At 36.3% G+C, this 23593-nt stretch overlaps 1 protein-coding gene across 1 annotated transcript in view; it reads left to right on the top strand.

Moving 5' to 3' along the window:
- The window catches only part of ZNF804B (zinc finger protein 804B), a 502144-nt gene extending 478874 nt beyond the window's left edge, over positions 1-23270 (top strand). The window contains exons 3-4 of the mRNA XM_004265630.3: positions 12739-12869; positions 18915-23270. Coding sequence (XP_004265678.2) covers positions 12739-12869; positions 18915-22575 — 3792 coding nt within the window. The 3' untranslated portion in view covers positions 22576-23270. The remainder of the gene's footprint in view (positions 1-12738; positions 12870-18914) is intronic.
- Positions 23271-23593: the final 323 nt, after the last annotated feature.

Genomic DNA, 23593 nt, shown 5'->3' on the forward strand with positions numbered 1-23593 from the left:
GACAAGGAATAGTGACTTTATTTGAAAAGCCAGCAGACCAGAAGATAGTGGTCTAGAGTCCCAAAGAACCATCTTGCCCGGGTGTGGGTGCTAGTTTCTTTTTATAGAACAAAGAGGCGGGAGGTGAGGAGGTAAAGTTAAAAAGGTGATAAGTTGTTGCAGATATCTCCTGGCTCCTGCCAGACTCTGGAAGGGATGTGTTAATTTCTTCTTTCCTGCAGCCATTCACAAGTGGGCCTGGTCAGGATGTTTCCTGTGAGCTTAAACAAAGGTATTTTAGCTTGACGCTCAAGCATGGGAGGCAGGATTCCTGGAGATGGGTCATTTGATATTTTAAGCTATAGGCAACATCCCTTTAGTGATTAACTTGTAGCAAACACAATAGAATACAAAGGTTAAAGTAAAAGAAATGGGAGGAATTTCGGCGGTCCAGTGGTTAAGACTTGGGCTTTCACTGCTGTGGGCGGGGGATCAATCCCTGGTCAGGGAACTAAGATCCCACATGCTGCAGTGTGGCCAAAAAAATAAGTAAAAGAAATGGATCCAATATGGAGTCAAATTTGTTCTTCCCTATTACACTAGCGAGTGACATAGACAAGATACAAATGCAGGTCTGATTTCAGAATCGTTGTCTTAACCCCTACAGGGTGTTGGCTACCATCCAAACCCCTCTGGAAACCAGAGATTGTTTTAGTCCCTGTATTGTTAGGTGCTACTTTCTGTCTTCCTTACTTCCCCTCACAGTGAGTTTCAAACTCTCACCTGCTCTAACGCATTCACTCTGAGTTCCTACAGCTATGCAACTTATAACTGAGCTTCTGTATTTCTTTGTAAATGTGTGAGGGAGCAGTTTTTCCTTGTCTGGATCTGATCGCATTAAGAGCTGACCTACTATATACCCACAAGAAACTTGTTTTTGTCCAAATGTTTTCATTCTTTAAATTGAGTAATATTACTGATAATTATAATGTGCCATTGCTTAAATAAATTAATTTTTATCAGAAAAGGGGAAAAAAAATAGAAACTTGGGAAAATCTGAACTTCCTGGCAAGATTTGACCTCTGGATTCTTGGAAATCTTCTTTAACTGTCCAGTATCAAACAGTCCTCATTTCATTAGACAAATCAGCTCCTGGAAGGGTCTTTTATAACAGGCATGGTCCCCTTGAAGTAACCTGTTACAGAAATATTGGACTTGCAATTAACATTTTGTTGTAGTTTTGTGGAGGGGCGTTGGAAACTCCTATTATAATAATTGTGGATTTAACTTTTCTCCTTGTAGTTTTATCCATTTTTTCTTTGTGTATTTTGAAGCTATGTTATTAGGTGCATAAACATATAGGCTTATTTGTTAACCTGATTAATTTACTTCATCGTATGATGAAATACACTTTCTTATTCCTAGCAATATATCTTTGCTTTAAAATCTATTCTGTTTCATAGTGATAGAGCCCCTCCATCTTTGTTTTTTTTTTTTTTTTTTGACATATTTATTGGAGTAAAATTGCTTTACAATGGTGTGTTAGTTTCTGCTGTATAACAAAGTGAATCAGCTATACATATATATATATATATCTCCATATCTCTTCCCTTTTGTATCTCCCTCCCACCCTCTCTATCCCACCCCTCTAGGTGCACACAAAGTACCGAGCTGATCTCCCTGTGCTACGTGCCTGGGCAAAGGCACGTAGCACTACGTGCCTAGTGCTTCCCACTAGCTATCTATTTTAAACTTGGTAGTGTATATAAGTCCATACCACTCTTTCACTTTGTCCTAGCTTACCCTTCCCCCTCCCCGTGTCCTCAAATCCATTCTGTACGTCTGCCTCTTAATTCCTGTCCTGCTCCTAGGTTCTTCAGAAAAAAATTTTTTTTCTTTTTTAGATTCCATATGTATGTGTTAGTATACGGTATTTGTTTTTCTCTTTCTGACTTACTTCACTCTATATGACAGACTCTAGGTCCATCCACCTCACTACAGATAACTCAGTTTCATTTCCTTTTATGGCTGAGTAATATTCCATTGTATATATGTGCCACATCTTCTTTATCCATTCATCTGTCGATGGACACAGGTTGTTCCATGTCCTGGCTATTGTAAATAGAGCTGCAGTGAACACTGTGGTACATGACTCTTTTTGAATTATGGTTTTCTCAGGGTGTATGCCCAGTACTGGGATTGCTGGGTCATATGGTAGTTCTATTTTTGGTTTTTTAAGGAGCATCCATGCTGTTCTCCATAGTGGCTGTATGAATTTACATTCCTAACAAAAGTGCAAGAGGGTTCCATTTTCTCCACACCCTCTCCAGCATTTATTGTTTGTAGATTTTTTGATGATGGCCATTATGACTGGTATGAGGTGATACCTCATTGTAGTTTTGATTTGCTTTTCTCTAATGATTAGTGATGTTGAGCATCCTTTCATGTGTATGTTGGCAATCTGTATATCTTCTATGGAGAAATGTCTGTTTAGGTCTACCACACATTTTTGTATTGGTTGTTTGTTTATTTGATATTGAGCTGGCTGCATGAACTGCTTGTATATTTTGGAGATTAATGCTTTGTCAGTTGCTTCATTTGCAAATATTTCCTCCAATTCTGAGGGCTGTCTTTTCACCTTGTTTATGGTTTCCTTTGCTGTGCAAAAGCTTTTAAGTTTCATTAGGTCCTATTTGTTTATTTTTGTTTTTATTTCCATTTCTCTAGGAGGTGGGTCAAAAAGGATCTTGCTGTGATTTATGTCATAGGGTGTTCGCCTATGTTTTCCTCTAAGAGTTTTATAGTGTCTGGCCATACATTTAGGTCTTTAATCCATTATGAGTTTATTGTTGTGTAGGTGTTAGGGAGTGTTCTAATTTCATTCTTTTACATGTAGCTGTCCAGTTTTCCCAGCATCAATTTTGAACAGGCTATCTTATCTCCATTGTATATTCTTGCCTCCTTTATCAAAGATCAGGTGACCATATGTGTGTGGATTTATCTCTGGGATTTCTATCCTATTCCATTGATCTATATTTCTGTTTTTGTGTCAGTACCATACTGTCTTGATTACTGTAGCTTTGTAGTATAGTCTGAAGTCTGGGCGCCTGATTCCTCCAGCTCCGTTTTTCTTTCTCAAGATTGATTTGGATTTTCAGGATCTTTTGTGTTTGCATACAAATGTGAAATTTTTTGTTCTAGTTCTGTGAAAAATGCCATTGGTAGTTTGATAGGGATTACATTGAATCTGTAGGTTGCTTTGGATAGTATAGTCATTTTCACAATGTTGGTTCTTCCAACCCAAGAACATGGTATATCTCTTCATCTCTTTGTATCATCTCTAATTGTTTTTTTCAGTGTCTTACAGTTTTCTGCACACAGGTCTTTTGTCTCCTTAGGTAGGTTTATTCCTACATATTTTATTCTTTTTGTTGCAGTGGTAAATTAGAGTATTTCCTTAATTTCTCTTTCAGATTTTTCATCATTAGTGTATAGGAATGCAAGAGATTTCTGTGCATTAATTTTGTATCCTGCTACTTTACCAAATTCATTGATTAGCTCTAGTAGTTTTCTGGTAGCATCTTTAGGATTCTCTATATGTACTATCATGTCATCTGCAAACAGTGACAGTTTTACTTCCTCTTTTCCAATTTGGATTCCTTTTATTTCTTTTTCTTCTCTGATTGCTGTGGCTAAAACTTCCAAAACTATGTTGAATAATAGTGGTGAGATTGGCAACCTTGTCTTGTTCCTGATCTTAGTAGAAATGGTTTCAGTGTTTCACCATTGAGAACAATGTTGGCTGTGGGTTTGTCATATATGGCCTTTATTAGGTTGAGGTAAGTTCCCTCTGTGCCTACTTTCTGGAGGGTTTTTATCATAACTGGGTGTTGAATTTTGTTGAAAGCTTTTTCTGCATCTATTGAGATGATCATGGTTTTTCTCCTTCAGTTTTTTAATATGGTGTAGCGCATTCACTGATTTACATATATTGAAGAATGCTTGCATTCCTGGGATAAACCCCACTTGATCATAGTGTATGATCATTTTAATGTACTGTTGGATTCTGTTTGCTAGTATTTTGGTGAGAATTTTCGCATCTATGTTCATCATTGATATTGACCTGTAGTTTTCTTTTTTTGTGACACCATTGTCTGGTTTTTGTGTCAGGGTGATGGTGGCCTCATAGAATGAGTTTGGGAGTGTTCCTCCCTCTGCTATATTTTGGAAGAGTTTGAGGATAAACATTCTTTAAATGTTTGATAGAATTCGCCTGTGAAGCTATCTGGTCCTGGGCTTTTGTTTGTCGGATGATTTTTAATCACAGTCTCAATTTCAGTGATTGTGATTGGTCAGTTTATATTTTCTGTTTCTTCCTAGTTCAGTCTCAGAAGGTTATGCTTTTCTAAGAATTTGTTCATTTCTTCCGGGTTGTTGATGTTATCGGCATACAGTTGCTTGTAGTAATCTCTCATGATCCTTTGTATTTCTGCAGTGTCAGTTGTTACTTCTCCTTTTTTATTTCCAGTTCTATTATTATGAGTCTTCTCCCTTTGTTTCTTGATGAGTCTGGCTAATGGTTTATCAATTTTGTTTATCTTCACAAAGAACCAGCATTTAGTTTTATTGATCTTTGCTCTTGTTTCCTTTATTTCTTTTTCTTTTATTTCTTATCTGATCATTATGATTTCTTTCCTTCTGCTAACTTTGGGGTTTTTTTGTTATTCTTTCTCTAACTGCTTTAGGTGTAAGATTAGGTTGTTTATTTGAGATTTTTCTTGTTTCTTAAGGTAGTATTGTATTGCTATAAACTTACCTCTTAGAACTGCTTTTGCTGCATCCCATAGGTTTTGGGTCATCGTGTTTTCATTGTCATTTGTTTCTAGGTATTTTTTTATTTCCTCTTTGATTTCTTCAGTGATCTCTTGGCTATTTAGTAGTGTGTTGTTTAGCGTCCATGTGTTTGTATTTTGTACAAATTTTTTCCTGTAATTGGTATGTAGTCTCATAGCGTTGTGGTCACAAAAGATACTTGATACAATTTCAGTTTTCTTAAATTTCCCAAGGCTTGATTTGTGATCCAAGATATGATCTATCCTTGAGAATGTTCCATGAGCACTTGAGAAGAAAGTGTATTCTGTTGTTTTTGGATAGAATGTCCCATAAATATCAATTAAGTCCACTTTATTTAATGTATCATTTAAAGCTTGTGTTTCTTTCTTTATTTTCATTATGGATGATCTGTCCATTGGTGAAATTGGGGTGTTAAAGTCCCCTACTATGATTGTGTTACTGTCGATTTCCCCTTTTATGGCTGTTAGCATTTGCCTTATGTATTGAGGTGCTCCTATGTTGGGTGCAGAAATATTTCAATTGTTATATCTTCTTGGATTGATCCCTTGATCATTATGTAGTGTCCTTTTTTGTCTCTTGTATTAGTCTTTATTTTAAAGTCTATTTTGTCTGATATGACAATTGCTACTCCAGCTTTCTTTTGATTTCCATTTGCATGGAATATCTTTTTCCATCCCCTCACTTTCAGTCTGTATGTGTCCCTAGGTCTGAAGTGGGTCTCTTGTAGACAGCATATATACAGGTCTTGTTTTTGTATCCATTCAGCCAGTCTATGTCTTTTGGTTGGAGCATTTAATCCATTTACATTTAAGGTAGTTATTGATATGTTTGTTCCTATTACCATTTTCTTAACTGTTTTGGTTTTGTTATTGTAGGTCTTTTCCTTCTCTTGTGTTTCTTGCCTATAGCAGTTCCTTTAGCATTTGTTGTAAAGTTGGTTTGATGGTGCTGAATTCTCTTAGCTTTTGCTTATATGTAAAGATTTTACTTTCTCCATGGAATCTGAATGAGATCCTTGCTGGGTTGAGTAATCTTGTTTGTAGTTTCTTCCCTTTCATCACTTTAAATATGTCCTGCCAGTCCCTTCTGGCTTGCAGAGTTTCTGGTGAAAGGTTAGCTGTTAACCTTATGGGGATTCCCTTGTATGTTATTTGTTGCTTTTCTCTTGCTGCTTTTAATATTTTTTCTTTGTATTTAATTTTTGATAGTTTGATTAATATGTGTCTTGGTGTGTTTCTCCTTGGATTTATCCTGCATGGGACTCTCTGTGCTTCCTGGATTTAATTGACTATTTCCTTTCCCATATTAGGGTAGTTTTCAACTATAGTCTCTTCAAATATTTTCTCAGTCCCTTTCTTTTTCTCTTCTTCTTTTGGGACACCTATAATTCTAATGTTGGTGCATTTAGTGTTGTCCCAGACATCTGAGCCTGTCCTCAATTCTTTTCTTTCTTTTTTCTTTATTCTGCTCCGTGGTAGTTATTTCTACTATTTTATCTTCTAGGTCACTTATCCGTTCTTCTGCTTCAGTTATTCTGCTATTGTTTCCTTCCAGATAATTTTTAATTTCATTAATTTTGTTGTTCATCATTGTTTGTTTGCTCTTTGGTTCTTCTAGGTCCTTGTTAAACGTTTCTTGTATTTTCTCCATTCTGTTTCCAAGATTTTGGATCATCTTTACTGTCATTACTCTGAATTATTTTTCAGGTAGACTGACTGTTTCCTCTTCATTTGTTTGGTCTGGTGGGTTTTTACCTTGCTCCTTCATGTGCTGTGTATTTCTCTCTCTTCTCATTTTGCATAACTTACTGTGTTTGGGGTCTCCTTTATGCAGGCTGCAGGTTCATAGTTCCCATTGTTTTTCGTGTCTGCTCCCAGTGGGTAAGGTTGGTTCAGTGGGTGTGTAGGCTTCCTGGTGGAGCGGACTGGTACCTGTGTTCTGGTAGATGAGTCTGGACCTTGTCTTTCTGGTGGGGAGGACTGTGCCTGGTGGTGTGCTTTGGCGTGTCTGTGAACTTATTTTGATTTTAGGCAGCCTTTCTGCTAATGGGTAGGGTTGTGTTCCTGTCTTTCTAGTTTTTTGGCATGGGATGTCCAGCACTGAAGCGTGCTGGTCATTGAGTGTAGCTGGGTGTTAGCATCGAGACGACGATCACTGGGAGCACTCTCACTGATTGATATTCCATGTAGCTGGGAGGTATCTGGTGGTCCAGTGTCCTGAGCTCGGCTGTCCCATCTAAGATGCTCATGCCTCACACCCGGCCAGAGCACAAAGACCCTGTCATTCACACAGCTCAGAAGAAAAGGGGGGTAAAAATAGAAAGAAAGAAAAAAATAAAATATTTAATGTTATTAAAATAAAAAAAACATTATTAAATCTAAAAAAGTAATAAATAAGAAAGAAAGAAGAGAGTTACCAAACCAATAAAGAAAACCACCAAGGGTAACAAGCACTAAAATGCATAGTAGAAAAAGGAAAAAAAAAAACAAAAACGGACAGACAGAACCCTAGGACAAATGGTAAAAGCAACCTATATGCACAAAATCACACAGATAAGCATACACATACACACACTCACAAAAAGGGAAAAAGAAAAAATTATATATATATTAAAAAAAAAAGAAAGAGAGCAACCGAATCAATAAATAAATCCACCAATGATGATAAGTTCTAAGTACTAAACTAAGATAAAAATAAAACCAGAAACAGATTAGATGCAGAAAGCAAACCCCAAGTCTACAGTTGCTTCCTAAGTCCACCGCCTCAATTTTGGGATGATTCGTCGTCTATTCAGGTATTCCACAGATGCAGGGTACATCAAGTTGATTGTGGAGGTTTAATCCATTGCTCCTGAGGCTGCTTGGAGAGATTTCTTTTTCTCTTCTTTGTTCGCACAGCTCCCAGGGTTCAGCTTTGGATTTGGCCCTGCCTCTGCATATAGGTCCCCCTGTTGCATCTGTTCTTCACCCAGACAGGAGGGTGTTAAAGAAGTGGCTGATTAGGGGGCTCTGGCTCACTCAGGTCAGGGGGAGGGAGGGGTATGGAATGCAAGGCGAGCCTGCAGCGGCAGAGGCCTGCGTGACGTTGCAACAGCCTGAGGCACGCGTGTGCTCTCCTAGGGAAGTTGTCCCTGGGTCACGGGACCCTGGCAGTGGTGGGCTGCACAGGCTCCCAGGAGGGGAGGTGTGGATAGTGACCTGTGCTTGCACACAGGCTTCTTGGTGGCTGCAGCAGCAGCCTTAGCATTTCATGCCCATCTCTGCTGTCCGCGCTGATAGCCGTGGCTTACGCCCATCTCTGGAGCTCATTTAGGCAGTGCTCTGAATCCCCTTTCCTCGCACACGCAGAAACAATGGTCTCTTGTCTCTTAGGCAGTTCCAGACTTTTTCCCGGTCTCCGTTCCAGCTAGCTTTGGTTCACTACCCACCTTCAGGCTGTGTTCATGCAGCCAACCCCAGTCCTCTCCCTGGGATCTGACCTCTGGATTCCGAGCCTTAGCTCCCAGCCCCCACTCACCTCAGTGGGTGAGCAGACAAGCCTCTCAGACTGGTGGGTGCTGGTCAACAGCGATCCTCTATGCAGGAATCTCTCTGCTTTGCCCTCTGCACCCCTGTTGCTGTGCTCTCCTCTGTGGCTCTGAAGCTTCCCCCCTGCCCACCCCCATCTCTGCCAAACTTTCCTAGTGTGTGGAAAGTTTTCCTCCTTCACAGCTCCCTCTGAGAGGTGCAGGTCCCATCCCTATTCTTTTGTCTCTGTTTTTTCTTTTTTCTTTTACTCTACCTAGGTACGTGGGGAGTTTCTTGCCTTTTAGGAAGTCTGAGGTCTTCTGCCAGCGTTCAGTTGGTGTTTCGTTGGAGTTGTTCCACATGTAGATGTATTTTTGATGTATTTGTGGGGAGGAAGGTGATCTCTATGTCTTACTCCTCCACCATCTTGAGGGTTCTCCCCTCCATCTTTTTTTGACTAGTGTTGACATGATATATCTCTTTACATTTTTTTCTTTTAACTCATCATGTCTTTCTTTTGAAGTTTGTTTTTATAGTCAATGTATAATTGATCTTGCTTTTTTTTTTAAATTGAAACTGTCATTCTGTACCTCTTAATTCCAGTGTTTAGACCATTTACATTTAATTTGGTTAGCGATATATTTAGATTTTGTGGTATTGCTATTTGTTTTATAATTGTCCCATCTATTTTAATTTCCTTTTTACTTTTTTATGCTTTCTTTCGGATTGAGTAAATTTAATTATTTTCTTTTATCTTCTTTGGTGTCCTATTGGCTGAAACACATTGTTTTGTTATTTAAATGGTTGCTGTAGGATATATAGTATATTTCTTTAACTTATCACAGTCTGCCTTCAATTGTTATTATATTATTTCATGCATAGAATAAGGCCTATCAATATTATATATCATTTCTCCTCTCTTGGGCTTTAAGCTATCATTGTCAAATATTTTATTTATAAATTTTTTATAAACACCAAAAAACATAGCTATTGTCTTTTTGTTAAACAGTCCAGATACGTTCAAATAATAAAGAATATGTCTTATTCATCATTATAGTTACTGTTTCTGGTGTTCATTCTTTTTTGTAGACACATATATCTACCTGTTAATATTTTCCTTTTCTTCAGTGATATTCTTTATTTCTTATCATGTGGGTGTGCTGCTGCTAAATTCTTTCAGCTTTTAATGTTTGAAATCATCTCTATTTCACCTTTTTTTTAAAAAGATATTTTCACTGGGTATAGAATTTTATTTTGAATAGTTTTAAATTTTCTTTCAGAAATTTCAAGTTGTTGCTCCATTGTATTCTCAATTGCCTTTTTCCAATGAGAATTCTTCTGCCATCCTAGTATTCATTCTTCTGTACAGAAATATATCTTTTCTCTCTGGATGCTTTTAAAATTTTTCATTTTTTTCCTGGTTTTGAAAAATTTGATTATGTTGAGCCTTGGTGTAGTTGTCTTCATGTTACTTGCGCTTGAGGTTTTGGGGGATGGGGGTGGGAATCTGTGGATTTAGAGTTTTCAGAAAATTTGGAATATTTTCACCCATTATATTTTCAAATATTCCCTCCCCTTTCTTCAGAGACTCCAATCACACAATTGTCCACTGTGTCTTTTCTACTTTTTGAATATATGGTATACAGTTATAACTGTCTTAATGCAGTGTTCTGCCAATTCTATCATCTATGTCAGTTCTGTATTGGTTTTAGTTGGTTGACTTCCTCATTTTTGGCTGTGTTTTGGCACTTCTTTGCATGTCTAAAAATCTTTGATTGTATGTTGGATGTCATTAATTTTCCCTTGTTTGTGAATTTTTGTATTTTTTAAATATTCTTGGATTTGGTTCTGAAATGCAGTTATGTTACTTGGAATCAGATTGATACTTTTACTTCTTGATAAAATGATGAAAATCGCTTGTTAGGCAAATGTAAAATAGTGTTCAATCTATGGCTAATTTTTCTCTAGTGAAGCAAGACTCCCTGAATTCTCTACTCAATGTCCCAAGAGCTTTTCTAATTTTGTTGGTAAGAACAGGCACTCTTCCTGGTTCTATATGAATGCTAGGCATTGTTTCCTTTAGTTACTGCGGGTGGTTCTTTTCTTGGCCTGGAATATTTGCCTCACACACATGCACTGCTGATCAGTATGGTGAAATTTTGAAGGGCTCCCTCTGCAGATCTCTGGGGGGATTCCTCTGCATAGTCTTGAGCCCTCGGCATGGGCCAAGCCAAGACTGTGGCTAGAGGTCTTCTTCCAGTTTTCTGTGTTCCTTAAAAGTATTTTAACTTTGCTGACTTCCTCAACACAGCAATGCTCCATCCCACCCCCCAATCTATCTTAACTTTTCCTGTGTGCTTCCAAAGCATCTTGTGTCCACTCCTGTTAGGAAACTCAATACTATCTTATAAAAGTATCTGTTCATTTGTCTGTCTCCCTTGAGGGAAAAATACTTGATTTGTACATTTCTATATCCCTAGTACCTAGTAGGAGTTAACAGTATTTGCTGTTGGATGAATGAGACCAAATTCTCAATCATTTCTGTAACTCAGATATAGGAGTACAGTATTGGAATCTGAAAGGCTAATGAAAGAAACAGGTATACCTGGAAGTTTCAAACAGGATTCCAATAATGAGATTCAAGTATCAGATATTGTGAGTAAATGAATCAGCTTCCTCTCCTAGGTGGTTCAGGTTTTATATACTAGTGATATCAAATATTAAATAAATATATTGTAGAGTATTTTATGTTCAAAAGTAACTGAGAGTTAAAAAAAAAAAAAAATCCCTCTCCTCTTTACCAAAGTAACCATGGTCTTTCTTTGATGCAGTTGAACTACATTCTCTGTGGGCTCCTAAATTATGTTGCATGATTTCCAAAAGGTCTTTACTCATAAGATAAGCCTTAACCCCAAGAACTAGATGATTGTGCACATGGGGGCTGAGGAAGTGTGAGTAGAAGGGTAGTAGAAATGCAAATTTTTATTAGCGTTTCTGTCTTCTGACCAAGGCTATCCTTTAAGGTTTAGACCCTGTGCTGTTACCAGCTCTAGAGAATTGTTGATCCTTTTTTTTTTTTCTGATAACACATGGGCCATAATTTTATTTTTTGAAAACTTCTGGTTTTTAAAAGGCTCTGAAGCTTTTGTCAAAAACTGAGTTCAGGTTGATACTACTCTTCTCCCTGTGGCTGTTTCTAGTTCTGTGAAACGCTTGTTCTTTGTGCTCAGAATATTCTCTCTTTGAAAGAATACTCTGCCTCCTTCCTTAAATACTTAGCCTGGAAGCAGTTATTTGGCTATCATCTCCCCTGAGTATGTTCCCTTTCAAGAAGGAATCTAATGATTGTTAAAGGTCTTGGCACTTGTTCTATGGGTGGGGGAGGGGATAGTCTACTACAAAGTTATTATCTCACTTGATAGCTATGTAGTTTTTGTCATTCCTGGAAAACATGTTTTTATACTTGATTTGGGAAATAAAAGCAGATTAAATGGACACAGATTTCAGGTCGTTTAAAGTCACTTTATATGGGTTAAGAAAGGCTAATCTTCAAACATACTCGTAAATCAGGATTAAGACCCAAACTTCAAGATGCTCATTTGATTGTGGCTGTTTCTCAATTTGTTCAATATCAGTAGGTGAGCTTAGTGACAGATTCTGAAGTAGAAATCTGAACAGGTAATGAGTAACATCCAATCTTCATGTAAGCCAATTGTTTTACAGAAAAGATTAATTAAAAGAAGTAGTAACTAAATTTAAATCAAGCAAGGCCAAGCCTCTATCCTGAGTTTAAATCCCTGACCCATTTTTTTCCTTCTGGATACAATACAGAAATTTGAATTGGATAAATATCTCCACCAGAAAAAAAATGAGTTAAGAATTGCATTTAGAACTTTGAACTAAATCTTTTCACAATAACAGATGTTCTTTACTGAAACAAGCTCATTTCACCCAGTGTATTTAATCACACCAATTTTCAGGAATGAGAGTAAATATGTTTTATAAGTGAGAGGGCTGGAGACAGTGCATGGAGGAAAGTGCATCCCATAACTTCCTCTCCCTTTATACACATTTATATATTGCACATTTTCCCCATTTATGTTTTCACAGGCACAGAGATGATTGCAAATACATACCCAGGGTGGTCCTTGTCAGGACTGGGGTCCAACATTGCAGCACATTTCTGCAGTGACTGTGACAAGCTTTGATAAATAACCCAGTTGACAACTAAATGTATCTTGGAGCAGAGAATAGAATTGATGGAGAAGTTGCTTTTACTCTCCCTATCCAAAAATTCACCTTTGTGCCCAGGACAAAGTTTAAAAAGGAAGTTTTTGGATGGAAAAAGATATATTACTTATTCATAGTGTCCTTTCTGTTTGTCTTCTTTTGTCCACAGAGACTGAAAGAATTAAAGCAACGTGAATTTGCTAGAAATGTAGCTTCCAAGTCATGGAAAGATGAAAAGAAACAAGAAAAAGCACTTAAGCGACTTCATCAGCTGGCTGAGTTAAGGCAACAGTCTGAATGGTAAGAATTAAAGGTGCCTAAGATGGTTCAAAACTCTCTTCAACTTCTGGGGAAATTTCAGTGATAAATTTACTTGGTTCACTATAGCAATGTAAACAAATTATAATTAATCAACAGATATATCTGAAGGCAAATGTTCCTAATAGTTAAAAGTCTATAAATTAATGACTTTGACATCTGGGTTTTTTCTTTCCCAATACTGTTAATGTGTTCTTTAATGAAATGATCCAAGAATGATTCTAATATACTAGCATTTATTCTATCCAGGTGATTTATATGGATCTATATATCTCTTTCTAATTATTTTGAGTTTTGTAATATTAATTTTGAAAACCATAAATAGCAATGCATCTTTTTGGGGAGGAACTAAATCTGTGCATTCTTCTGCACACACCTGAAACTAGAATAAATGGCACTATCATTGTCTGGATGACAAACAAGATGTAATTAATGCAGTTAAATTTACCACACAGTGCCGTTTAAGTTGACAATTATAACAAGCATTATACTAATACATTCTTGTAGCTGAAAAATAGAAGTTTTACATGAGCTTAGAACTGCTGAACGTTTTGAAGTGAGAAGATTGTTACCTGGAACTCAATTACATTTGCAAATTGTGATTTGTGTTCATATGAATCATAATGTAGAACACTAATGTAGCTAATTAATGTAGTTGACAGCATTCTGGTGAATTGTAACACTTATAGCTCTGTGCCAGAATTTAAACTCCTATTGTTTAAATGAAAAACAATATACAGGACTTCCCTGGTGGTGCAGTGGTTAAGAATCTGCCTGCCAATGCAGGGGACACGGATTCGAGCCCTGGTCCAGGGAGATCCCACATGCTTCAGAATAACGAAGCCCGTGAGCCACAACTACTGAGCCTGTGCTCTAGAGCCCGTGAGCCACAACTACTGAGCCTGCGTGCCACAACTACTGAAGCCCATTTGCCTAGAGCCCATGCTGTGCAACAAGAGAAGCCACCGCAATGAGAAGCCTGCGCACCACAACGAAGAGTAGTCCCTGCTTGCCGCAACTAGAGAAAGCCCACATGCAGCAACAAAGGCCCAAAGTAGCCAAAAGTAAATAAATAAATTTATAAAAAAAGAAAAAGAAAAACGATATACAATAAGCTTGGGAGTGAACAACTCAATTAGCATAAAATATTAGACCTCGTATTTACTTTTAAGAAAATATTTATTTTTTAGGATCAATTATGAGTAAAGACACAGTATTCAGCCTTCAAATATTCATGTATTTGCACCACTGTCTTAGAGTAATTTAATTTGCCTATAAAAATATAAGAAAATATAATCATATTAAAAATAAATGAGAAATTTGGTATAAAGAAAAAATAAAGGTTGGAAGACCATGTGTCCAGAGGTGAGGGTAATACAAAAATGCATGCTCTTAGGGAGCATATGATCATAGAAACAGGACACATATCTGGTACTGAACTTTTTACTTGCCAACACAATGAAGATCTTAAAATATGTTATTCAAACACATTGTCAATAAGATATCAGACAGCCCTTGTCAAAACAGGACTTAGAAGGAAAAGTCTAATGGTTATTAGGTGGGATGCAGGAGAAGATTGAGGGAAGATATTTAATTCCCGGGTGATTAATTATGAGGTACAAAAAAAACTGAAAAAGTAAGACAAGGCTTGCTATAGAGATACACACTTTAGATAGGTTCTTTAAGGCCACACAACAAAAAATCTGAGTAGCCTTAATGTAATTTCGGTTTATCTGTTACTATGCAAGTTGTCACACTTTGACATTTCTCCTTACTGATTCTGTATTTTCTTTTGGAAGAAAAAGACAAAGGATCAGAGGAGCCTTGATGATGATAGTGATGGTGATGATGCTTTCATTTAGAAGTTCTAAGTCTGTAGATCTACCCATGAAGTGTCTTCCAAAGTAAAAGAAATTAACAGATATACTCTACTGGGGTTGAACTGCCCTTTTAAAATCTTATCAATTAAACAGACACAAACCTAGCCATATCCTCTATAGAGTAGGTAGGCTCTCTAAGTCCCAATCTGATCATATTGTTAGGGAAATGATGGGTATTCAGCTTTCCAGTTACATAACTTGGAACTAGGCAAATTACTTCATTCTTTTTCTATTACCTTCCATCTGCACTCCAGGCAATTGTTCTCTCTGATTAAGTAGCCTCATGGCCTAAGGGAAGTCACTTAATAGCATTATTAAATATTTTCATTTTGGCAACTGAATTGACAAGTGAAAAAAAAATCACCTGGGTTGCTTCTTCCCTGGAAAACCTTTGTCCTTTATTCTCATAAAGAGGGCTTCTGAGTAAGATGCTACAGATAACAAGAAGGTTCTTCCATGGCCCTGTGGAGAAGAGAGGTGAATTTACTGGTAGTAAGAATATTTGAATCAGACTGATGAAAAAAATGATGGCAGAAAACTGTTAATGGATCTTGAAAAGGGCAGTCAACCTTGGTCAGCTCTTGGGTAGATCAACCCAACATGGTTCCTCAGCAAAACTAGTTCTTTTATTGGGGGAGGGGAGAGATTCACTCTGTTTGCAAACTTCTACTATGTGTAAGTCTAAGTATAGTGCATCTTGATATGGACATTTTTTCAAATTTTAAAAACTGTAGAACCATTGATTCTGAGAATATAAAGGTCTTTACATAAGAGCTGGATAATGTGGGACATTAGGAAATTACATCACTTAAAGAAATCATGTTATTTTCATGTGCTTTGTTTCCTGTTTGGAAAATGTACTTCTTGAACAGGAGAGAATTAAATTGTGCATATGCTGAGTTACCAAGAACTAGAAGTTGGGGGGAACTATCAGAGTGGACAATCCATTAATAAGAACTAAAGGGCTGACTAATGTCATTTTAAAATTATAAATAAAAATAATTATGTAAAAAATACAGAAATAAACTAAATGTTCTAGAGGAGACAGTGAAATCATAAATGAGGGTATGACTATAAAGATTAAACCTTTAACTATGTCATAAGGCATAAACTTGAATTAAAATAATAGAATTTTAAATACCACAAAGATAGAAAACTAGGATTTTAAAAAATAATAAAAGTAAATTATATTTAAAATAGGGGGAGGGCCTTCCCTGGCGGTCCAGTGGTTAAGACTTTTCACTTCCGATGCAGGGGGCTCGGGTTTGATTCCTGGTCAGGGAGCTAAGATCCCCCATGCCTTGCAGTGTGGCCAAAAATAAAAAAAAAATTAAGATAGGGGAAATTAAAGTTTTCAAAGCAATGAGATAAAAGTTTAAAGCATAAAAATAAGAGGTATAAAATATTAATAATGAGGATAAAATGTTAAACTTGTGACAAAATATAATCATAAGTGTATATTGAACTGTAAAGTGAGAACAAGAATAAGGACAAGGAGAGCAAAATGTAATACAAAAACAATAAGAGCAAAGAGGTTTAAAAATATTTGAAAGAATATAAAAGGAAGAAGCTTACACATATTAGAAAGATGAATGGTAGAAGGAAACAGCAATACAGGAAAGAATGTTTAGACTAACATAAAGCAAGAAAATGCACAAAACTCTGCCAGAATAATAAGCAAAAATATTATATTATTAAGGAAAAAATGGAATATAAAAATAGTCAAATATCTGCATCATAATGGAATCAGAAGGGGTAGAGTGATGATATACATACACCAGACTTTTGAAATAATTTTTGCTAAGTGTAGCACAGATAATATCAGATTGAAGTTGCTAGAGAAGGTAACTTAATGCAGATGTATTACTCCTACTTACTCCAAAGTAATGGAAAATATGGAAAAGAATCTTTTTGGCACTGAGGCAAAATTCAGTGCTGCAGATATTTCTAAACCTCATCCTTCTATCCACAGGCTACAGGCACCTTTTCAAAAGACCAATAACTATAGTAAACCTCTATGCTTCCTATTTCTCTTTATGTTTGAAAGAAATATCCAGTAATTTGTATACCATCTTAGAGTATTTCCATTTCTCATATTAAATATGCCTAAACACCCTCTCTAAAGAATGTAAAACATGATTCAAAAAAGAAGATTAATGTGATGAATAAGAGAAAAGCTTTCATTATGAAATAGTTACTGTAAGGAGCAGACACTTTAAAATTTTTTCTGAAATTAGTTTTCCACAAGATTCAAAGGAGCACTACAGCTCTAAAGCTACAGACATTATTAGTTCATGGCGAGAGGACAATCTGAAATTATTAAGGACTGGTGGCTAAAATTATTGTTTGTAAATTAAAATTTGTATGGGTATAGTAAACAACATATTGGTCACTGTAAAATATTGAATCCATAAAACAGAAATTAAAAACAAAATTTTTTTTCTGAACCAGAACAAAAGACTAAAAATACTAGAGTACTAATATAAGTAGTAAGACTGAAAGATATAGTCATGAGAGCAAATAAATTTAACTTATAAATTCTAGGATAAGAAACTAGGACAGGGAAGAAGAAATAATCAGAGACGTCAGAGAAGAAAATGTATCTGAGCTGAAGAAAGTTGAATTGAAAGTGCCCAGAAATACTGGCAAAAATTAACCAAAAGAGATCAATTTGTAAATATGGCCTGGTAGTGTTATATATATATATAACACTTATGTGTGTGTGTATATATATATATATATATATATATATATATACACAAAATTTGTTGTATGTAATAAATATTACAAAATACATTATATATAAATAAAAAGGAAAATTTACAAAACCATATAAATACATGAGCAGATCTGTTTCAATACGAATGAAAGGAGGCTAATTAAATATGTCTCTGTAATAGTAAACATATAAAGACAGTGAAGCAATGTACATGAAATTTGGTGGACAAAAGGAATGTGACACCAGAGTTCTATGACAGTTGGCTGAATAGTTAAGTAAAGGCAATAAGAATTTCTCAGATGGAGGGCTAGGAAAGGACTCCTCCCCATTAGAATTTAAGCTACATATGGAAAAGATATCAGTTGTTTTAGTACTGTTTACTCAAGCAATAAATGACTGCATAAAAATGAAGTAAAATTTGAAAATAGAAAAAGGCCGACAAAACACATCCAAGAATATGAAAATAAGGAAAAGAAAGCCAACTCAAAGCAAACAAGCAAAGCAGCTCAAAGCAAACCAGCTCAAAGCAAGAAAAAGGAAAAGAAAGCCAACTCAAAATGATGTGATTTGTATTGCTTTCCCTCCAATAAGATTTGTTTTGTCATAGGGGTTTCATAGATAGAACATTAGAGACAATTTTAATCTGAAGAGTTTCATCTCTTGTATGTATGGCTCTTTCCAGTTTTCTGACTGAATTACTAGTTAAGCTCAATAGAATGAATAATCTTTAAAGATCTGTTAAAAGATAAAACATATGCAAAAAAAGATAGAAGAAAAATATTTTGGTGAGTAAAAAGCTAAAAAAAGGATTTCAGACTAATTGAAGATATTGAGATGGCATGTAAATGTGTATTACTTTCTTATAATTGATCAAATTAATGACAAATCATAAATAAAGAACTAAGCATCCTGTTTCAAAAGGAAACAAACATGAAAGAATTTTAAGACTGAGGAAACAAAAATTATAGAATGCTAGAACTTTAAACAAAAAAGCAAATAAAAGAGATAAGTTTATGCTTTGGAAGTGACTTTTAATTCCATTTTATTTCCTATTTAGGTGAAGGCACTGATTGGAGAACTCTTTGCAAAATAATGTTAAATCTGTATTCCAAAGAATTAGTAGGTTCTGGAGGACATAATGTGATGTAAATGCGATACTTTATTTTCTTTTGCAGCACTAGCATAAGATATTCACCTGCTATTGCTTTTTGCTAATTTCAAAAGAATCCACTTGAGATGCATTTTAGAAATAGCCACTATAAAACATAGATATACTGAGTTATATAAGCATAGTGAAATTGTTACATTACAATAGACCTAGTTAATAAATAATATCAGAACCCATCATCAAACACTATAAAATGTTCACATATAGGTAAGATTTCAAATCTGATGTCTTAATCATTTAAATATTTATTCTATTTACAGTGTTTCTGGAAATGGACCAGCATACAAAGCCCCCAGGGTAGCTATAGAAAAGCAACTCCAGCAAGGAATTTTCCCAGTTAAGAGTGGCAGAAAGGTATCGTGCATGAAGAGTGCTCTTCTCCTTAAAGGAAAGAATCTCTCCAGAAGCATTTCTGATAAACAGCAGTCCACCACACCAAATCAACACCAGTTACAAACGGACAGATGTTTGTTTGAAAATCAGGTACCACAAACACCCTCAAATCTTAGCAATGCAAATCACAGGACAGGAGTGTCATTTTCTTTTTCCAAAAAAGTGCATCTAAAATTAGAATCTTCAGCATCAGTTTTCAGTGAGAACACAGAAGAAACCCACGACTGTAACAAGTCACCCGTCTATAAAACAAAACAAACCGCAGAGAAATGCATGCGCTGCAGGTTTGCAAATGAAGATACACACCTCACTAAGGAAAAAGATAGAAACATCTTATCAAGCCATCTGGAAAGTATTTTACACAATACCTTCTCCGTAAGTTCTGAAATTTTGCAAGACAAAAATGACTCTGTTGGTGAAACACTAGAAGATTCGATTGGCATTCGTGCTTCATTCAGTAAATCTAACATTCATCTTTCAGATGTGGATTTTACTCCTTCCAGCAGAGCAAAGGAAACTAGAAATACAGTGAGGAACACTTCAGAAAACCTCAATAATCACTCATGCCAAGCAAATGTTTCCTCCAGCCCACCAAACATTTACAAGCACAGTGATGCCAGGATATTTGAATGTTTGGATGAGATTCCATCAATAGAGCCAAGTGAACAAAGCAGTACAGTTCATCTGAATCCCAACTCCAGAAAGGAGAAGAAAGAAAAATCATTAGATAAAATAGAAAGAGTTAGCAGAAATGTACAAAGTCTTGTGAGAGAGGCATATCCCCGTGATGTGAAGTCCAAACCACTGCCTTATCTCCACGTACAAAGCAAGGATGGCCATACCACTCTCCAATGGCCTACAGAACTGCTTCTCTTTACAAAAACAGAGCCCTGTATCTCTTATGGCTGCAACCCATTATATTTTGATTTTAAGCTTTCTCGAAACACAAAGGATGGCCATTATCCAGAGGACTTAAAAACAGAATTGCTGAAAGAGCCCTCAGAAATGAAGACTACAATGGACAACCAAGTCTCAGGTTTAATTAAAGACCAACAAAAACTGATCCAAGAAGATAATCCATCTCTGAAACCAAAGATGATGTTAGCTAATCCAGATTGGGAAAATTTCCAGAGAAAATATAATTTGGGCTACAACAATTCTGAGCCCAGTGCGAGTGAACATAATTTTAGTGCAAGTGATTTGGAAATGAAAAATCCTGAAGTGCCTGCTTACCTTGATATGTCTCTAAAGAATTGTGTAAGAAAGAATAATAATAGTGATAATGAACTTAAGGAACCTTCAAGGGCCCATTGGCAAAGCTGTCAAAGGGCAATTCTAAATGATGCAAATGAGGGCCTATCTTTTTCTCCTTATATCTCCAGGACTAAAAAACATAAACTGATTTCCTGTGATCCTCATTTGGATTTTGAAGATGGGAATAAATTCACTTGGAATTCTAGTCCTTACACAGTAGGGGGCCACAGTGACCATGGGAAGGACTTCAGTGTAATTTTGAATAGTAACCACATCAGTATGACCAGCAGGGTTTCTGGATGTGGAAAAGCAAGTTACAAGAGAAGTTCTCCAAAGGTGTCTCTGAATACATGTTCTAGCCCTTCAGATACATCCCCTGGCAGTACATCCAGCTTGAGAAGTACTTGTTCAAAGCATAGGTCCAGTAGTCATGGTAGAGGTAACTTGTTCTATTTTTGTAAAAGAGAACACAACTCAGTCGAAAGGCACAAACGGAAACGCCGAAAGCACAGCTGTCTCTTCTTATCTGATGAGCTAGCAAAGAGTGACTGCCCACAGTCTGAAACCCAGAGTGACAGGGGCTGCAAGTTGTGGGAATCAGTTAAAAATGAAAAATATTCAAAACATGGTTATGGTCACTGCAGAGAAAAATATAAACTGGGCAAAAACCAACAATTTTCAGGGTCAAAATCCAGGAGAATCACCCGTTGTGATTCTAGCTCACGGTTTTCTTGTGCTGGAAACAGTGAAAATCCACCTAACTGCCAGGGACCTCAGCACAGCAGATTGGGCTCTTACTCAAGAGACAAAATGTATTACTTAAATAAAAGTGAAAGGAGTCAACAGTCTTTGGATAGCCCTCATATTTGTGATCTGGAAAAAGTAAAACCCATGCAATGTAACTCTGGGAATATCAGCTGTCTTCTAAAGAACTGTTCAAGCAGCCCTTCAGAAACCACAGAGTTGAACACTGTAGAAGGAGAGAGGACTCCCCTGACAGCCGAAGGTCTTTTAGAAAGAGTACAAGCCAAGAAATGTCAGGAACAATCAACTCATTTTGAGGTCTCTTCAAACAGCTGTAAAAATGAATCAGAGGCTCCTTCACAAATCCAGTGCACAGTGCAATTTACACCACCAGGCTGTAACAGACATGCATTGCCTTTGTCTGAAAAACTACAGAACACAAGTAGAAGAAGAAAGGATAAAGGTAGTGCAATGCAAAGAACTATTGACAAAGACAAAGTCAAAAATTCCCAGACAAATGATTTTACTGTTTTAGTAGACACTGATTGTGATGATCATCTTTCTAAAGGTATAATTCACGTAGTAGCAGAGTCTCAGTTAACAAACATGAAAAAGTATCCAACAACAAAAGAACAATCAGCGTCATTAATTAGTGAAGTCCAACCTTTTATTCAAAGCTGTGACCCAGTACCAAAAGATTTCCCTGGTGCTTTCTCATCTAATAGATATACTGGTGTTACTGATTCAACAGAGACCAAAGAGGACCAAATAAATCTAGACTTACAGGATGTAAGCATGCATATGAATCAGGTAGAGGGGAATATAAACTCTTACTATGACAGAACTATGCAGAAGCATGACAAAGTAGCAGATGACTTAGAAGTGTGTCATAAATCTCTCTCTCCCCCATTAATTCAACAGCCCATAACATTTTCACCTGATGAAATAGATAAATATAAGCTCCTACAGCTACAAGCCCAGCAGCATATGCAGAAACAGCTCCTATCAAAGCATCTTCGAGTTGTGCCTGCTGCAGGGCCCACTGCCTTCTCTCCAGCCTCTGCTATACAGACAGTTCCAGGTCACCAGCAGGCTTCTCTCACCACCATCCACCACACGTTCCTGCAGCATTTTGTTTCTGCTTCCATAAATGCCCACAGCAGTCACCTCCCTATAGCTCATCTGCATCCTCTTTCCCAGCCACATTTTAATCCATTCGCATTTTCAACTCTGACTCCAACCATCATCCCTGCACACCCCACTTTCTTAGCGGGTCATCCCCTGCACTTGGTCACTGCTGCTCCCTGCCACCCATCTCACATAACACTTCAGCCCCTGCCCCCTGCAGCATTTATCCCCACATTGTTTGGCCCTCACTTCAACCCGGCCACAACCTCTATCATCCACTTGAATCCTTTAATTCAACCACTGTTTCAAGGTCAAGATCTTTGCCATCATTCTTGCTCCAGTCAGATGCAAACATTAAATGGAGTGAAAGAGGCCTTAAATGTGTCAGCTCACTTGAACTAACAGGTGTTAAAGCCCCTCTTCTGGATAAATAAAACAAATTGTCACTACCTACAAAATTATGTATTTAAAGTGGCCTGATTATTATAAGATTTAAAATAGTGGTACCAATGCAAAATGTGACCAATATAGAAATATGAACTGAATTGCCAATGTTGAAATACAAGCATTTTAAGGATTTCTTTTAATTTGCAAAAATAATTGGACAAATTTAAAGTAGTTTGATGGAAAGGTAGAGGGAAACGTGTTAAAGATATTTTTGAATGAGTTCTCACATAATGTTATAAAAAATAGAAAAAAGTTAGGCAGATCATTAATATTACAAAGAAAATTAAATGAAACATAATACTCTATCTTCTAGGTGTTCGTTGAACGAGTGAACAAGTGAATGAATGAATGCATATTTGGTTTTATTTATCAGGTAATAATAAAAGGTCAGTGAAAGAAAATTATGTGTTAAAAATTGTTCGTATGGTTCACTGTCGACTAACCTTTCAATCAATACAATGTTTCAACCAATATAAACTACATTTTCGTAGGAAATAAGAGATGGCAAGAAATTTTCTGACTAATTCAAATTGAAAACTACTCTTCAATGCAAAACAGTCTTATGCAGATTGTATGGCTGAGTTTCTGTGGAAGATTGAATTAACTTCATTTCACACACTTCTATGTCAAGAGAATTTTGTAATTGTAAGAATCACCAACATCTAAAATTAATAATGTTTAATTTTTGTATAAGAAAACATATATAAACTATCATTAGTATTTGATAATGCAAAATAAAAAAATAAAGTATACTCAGAGTAATATTTTGTATATATTGGTCAAACTTTCAAATATTATTGGGGCTAAAATGTTAAGTTTTCTTTATTCTCCTACTCAGAAATCTGTGTTCAGCCAACATATGTATAACTGGAGAGGTAAAGCTTTGGAAATGTCAAAAATTTTACATGATATTTATTGAGAAAAATCTTAAAAGTATTCAGTGTATTTTGTTCAATTTTACTAGATATTTATA

Source organism: Orcinus orca, chromosome 9, assembly GCF_937001465.1.
Source record: "Orcinus orca chromosome 9, mOrcOrc1.1, whole genome shotgun sequence".
Lineage (NCBI taxonomy): Eukaryota > Metazoa > Chordata > Mammalia > Artiodactyla > Delphinidae > Orcinus > Orcinus orca.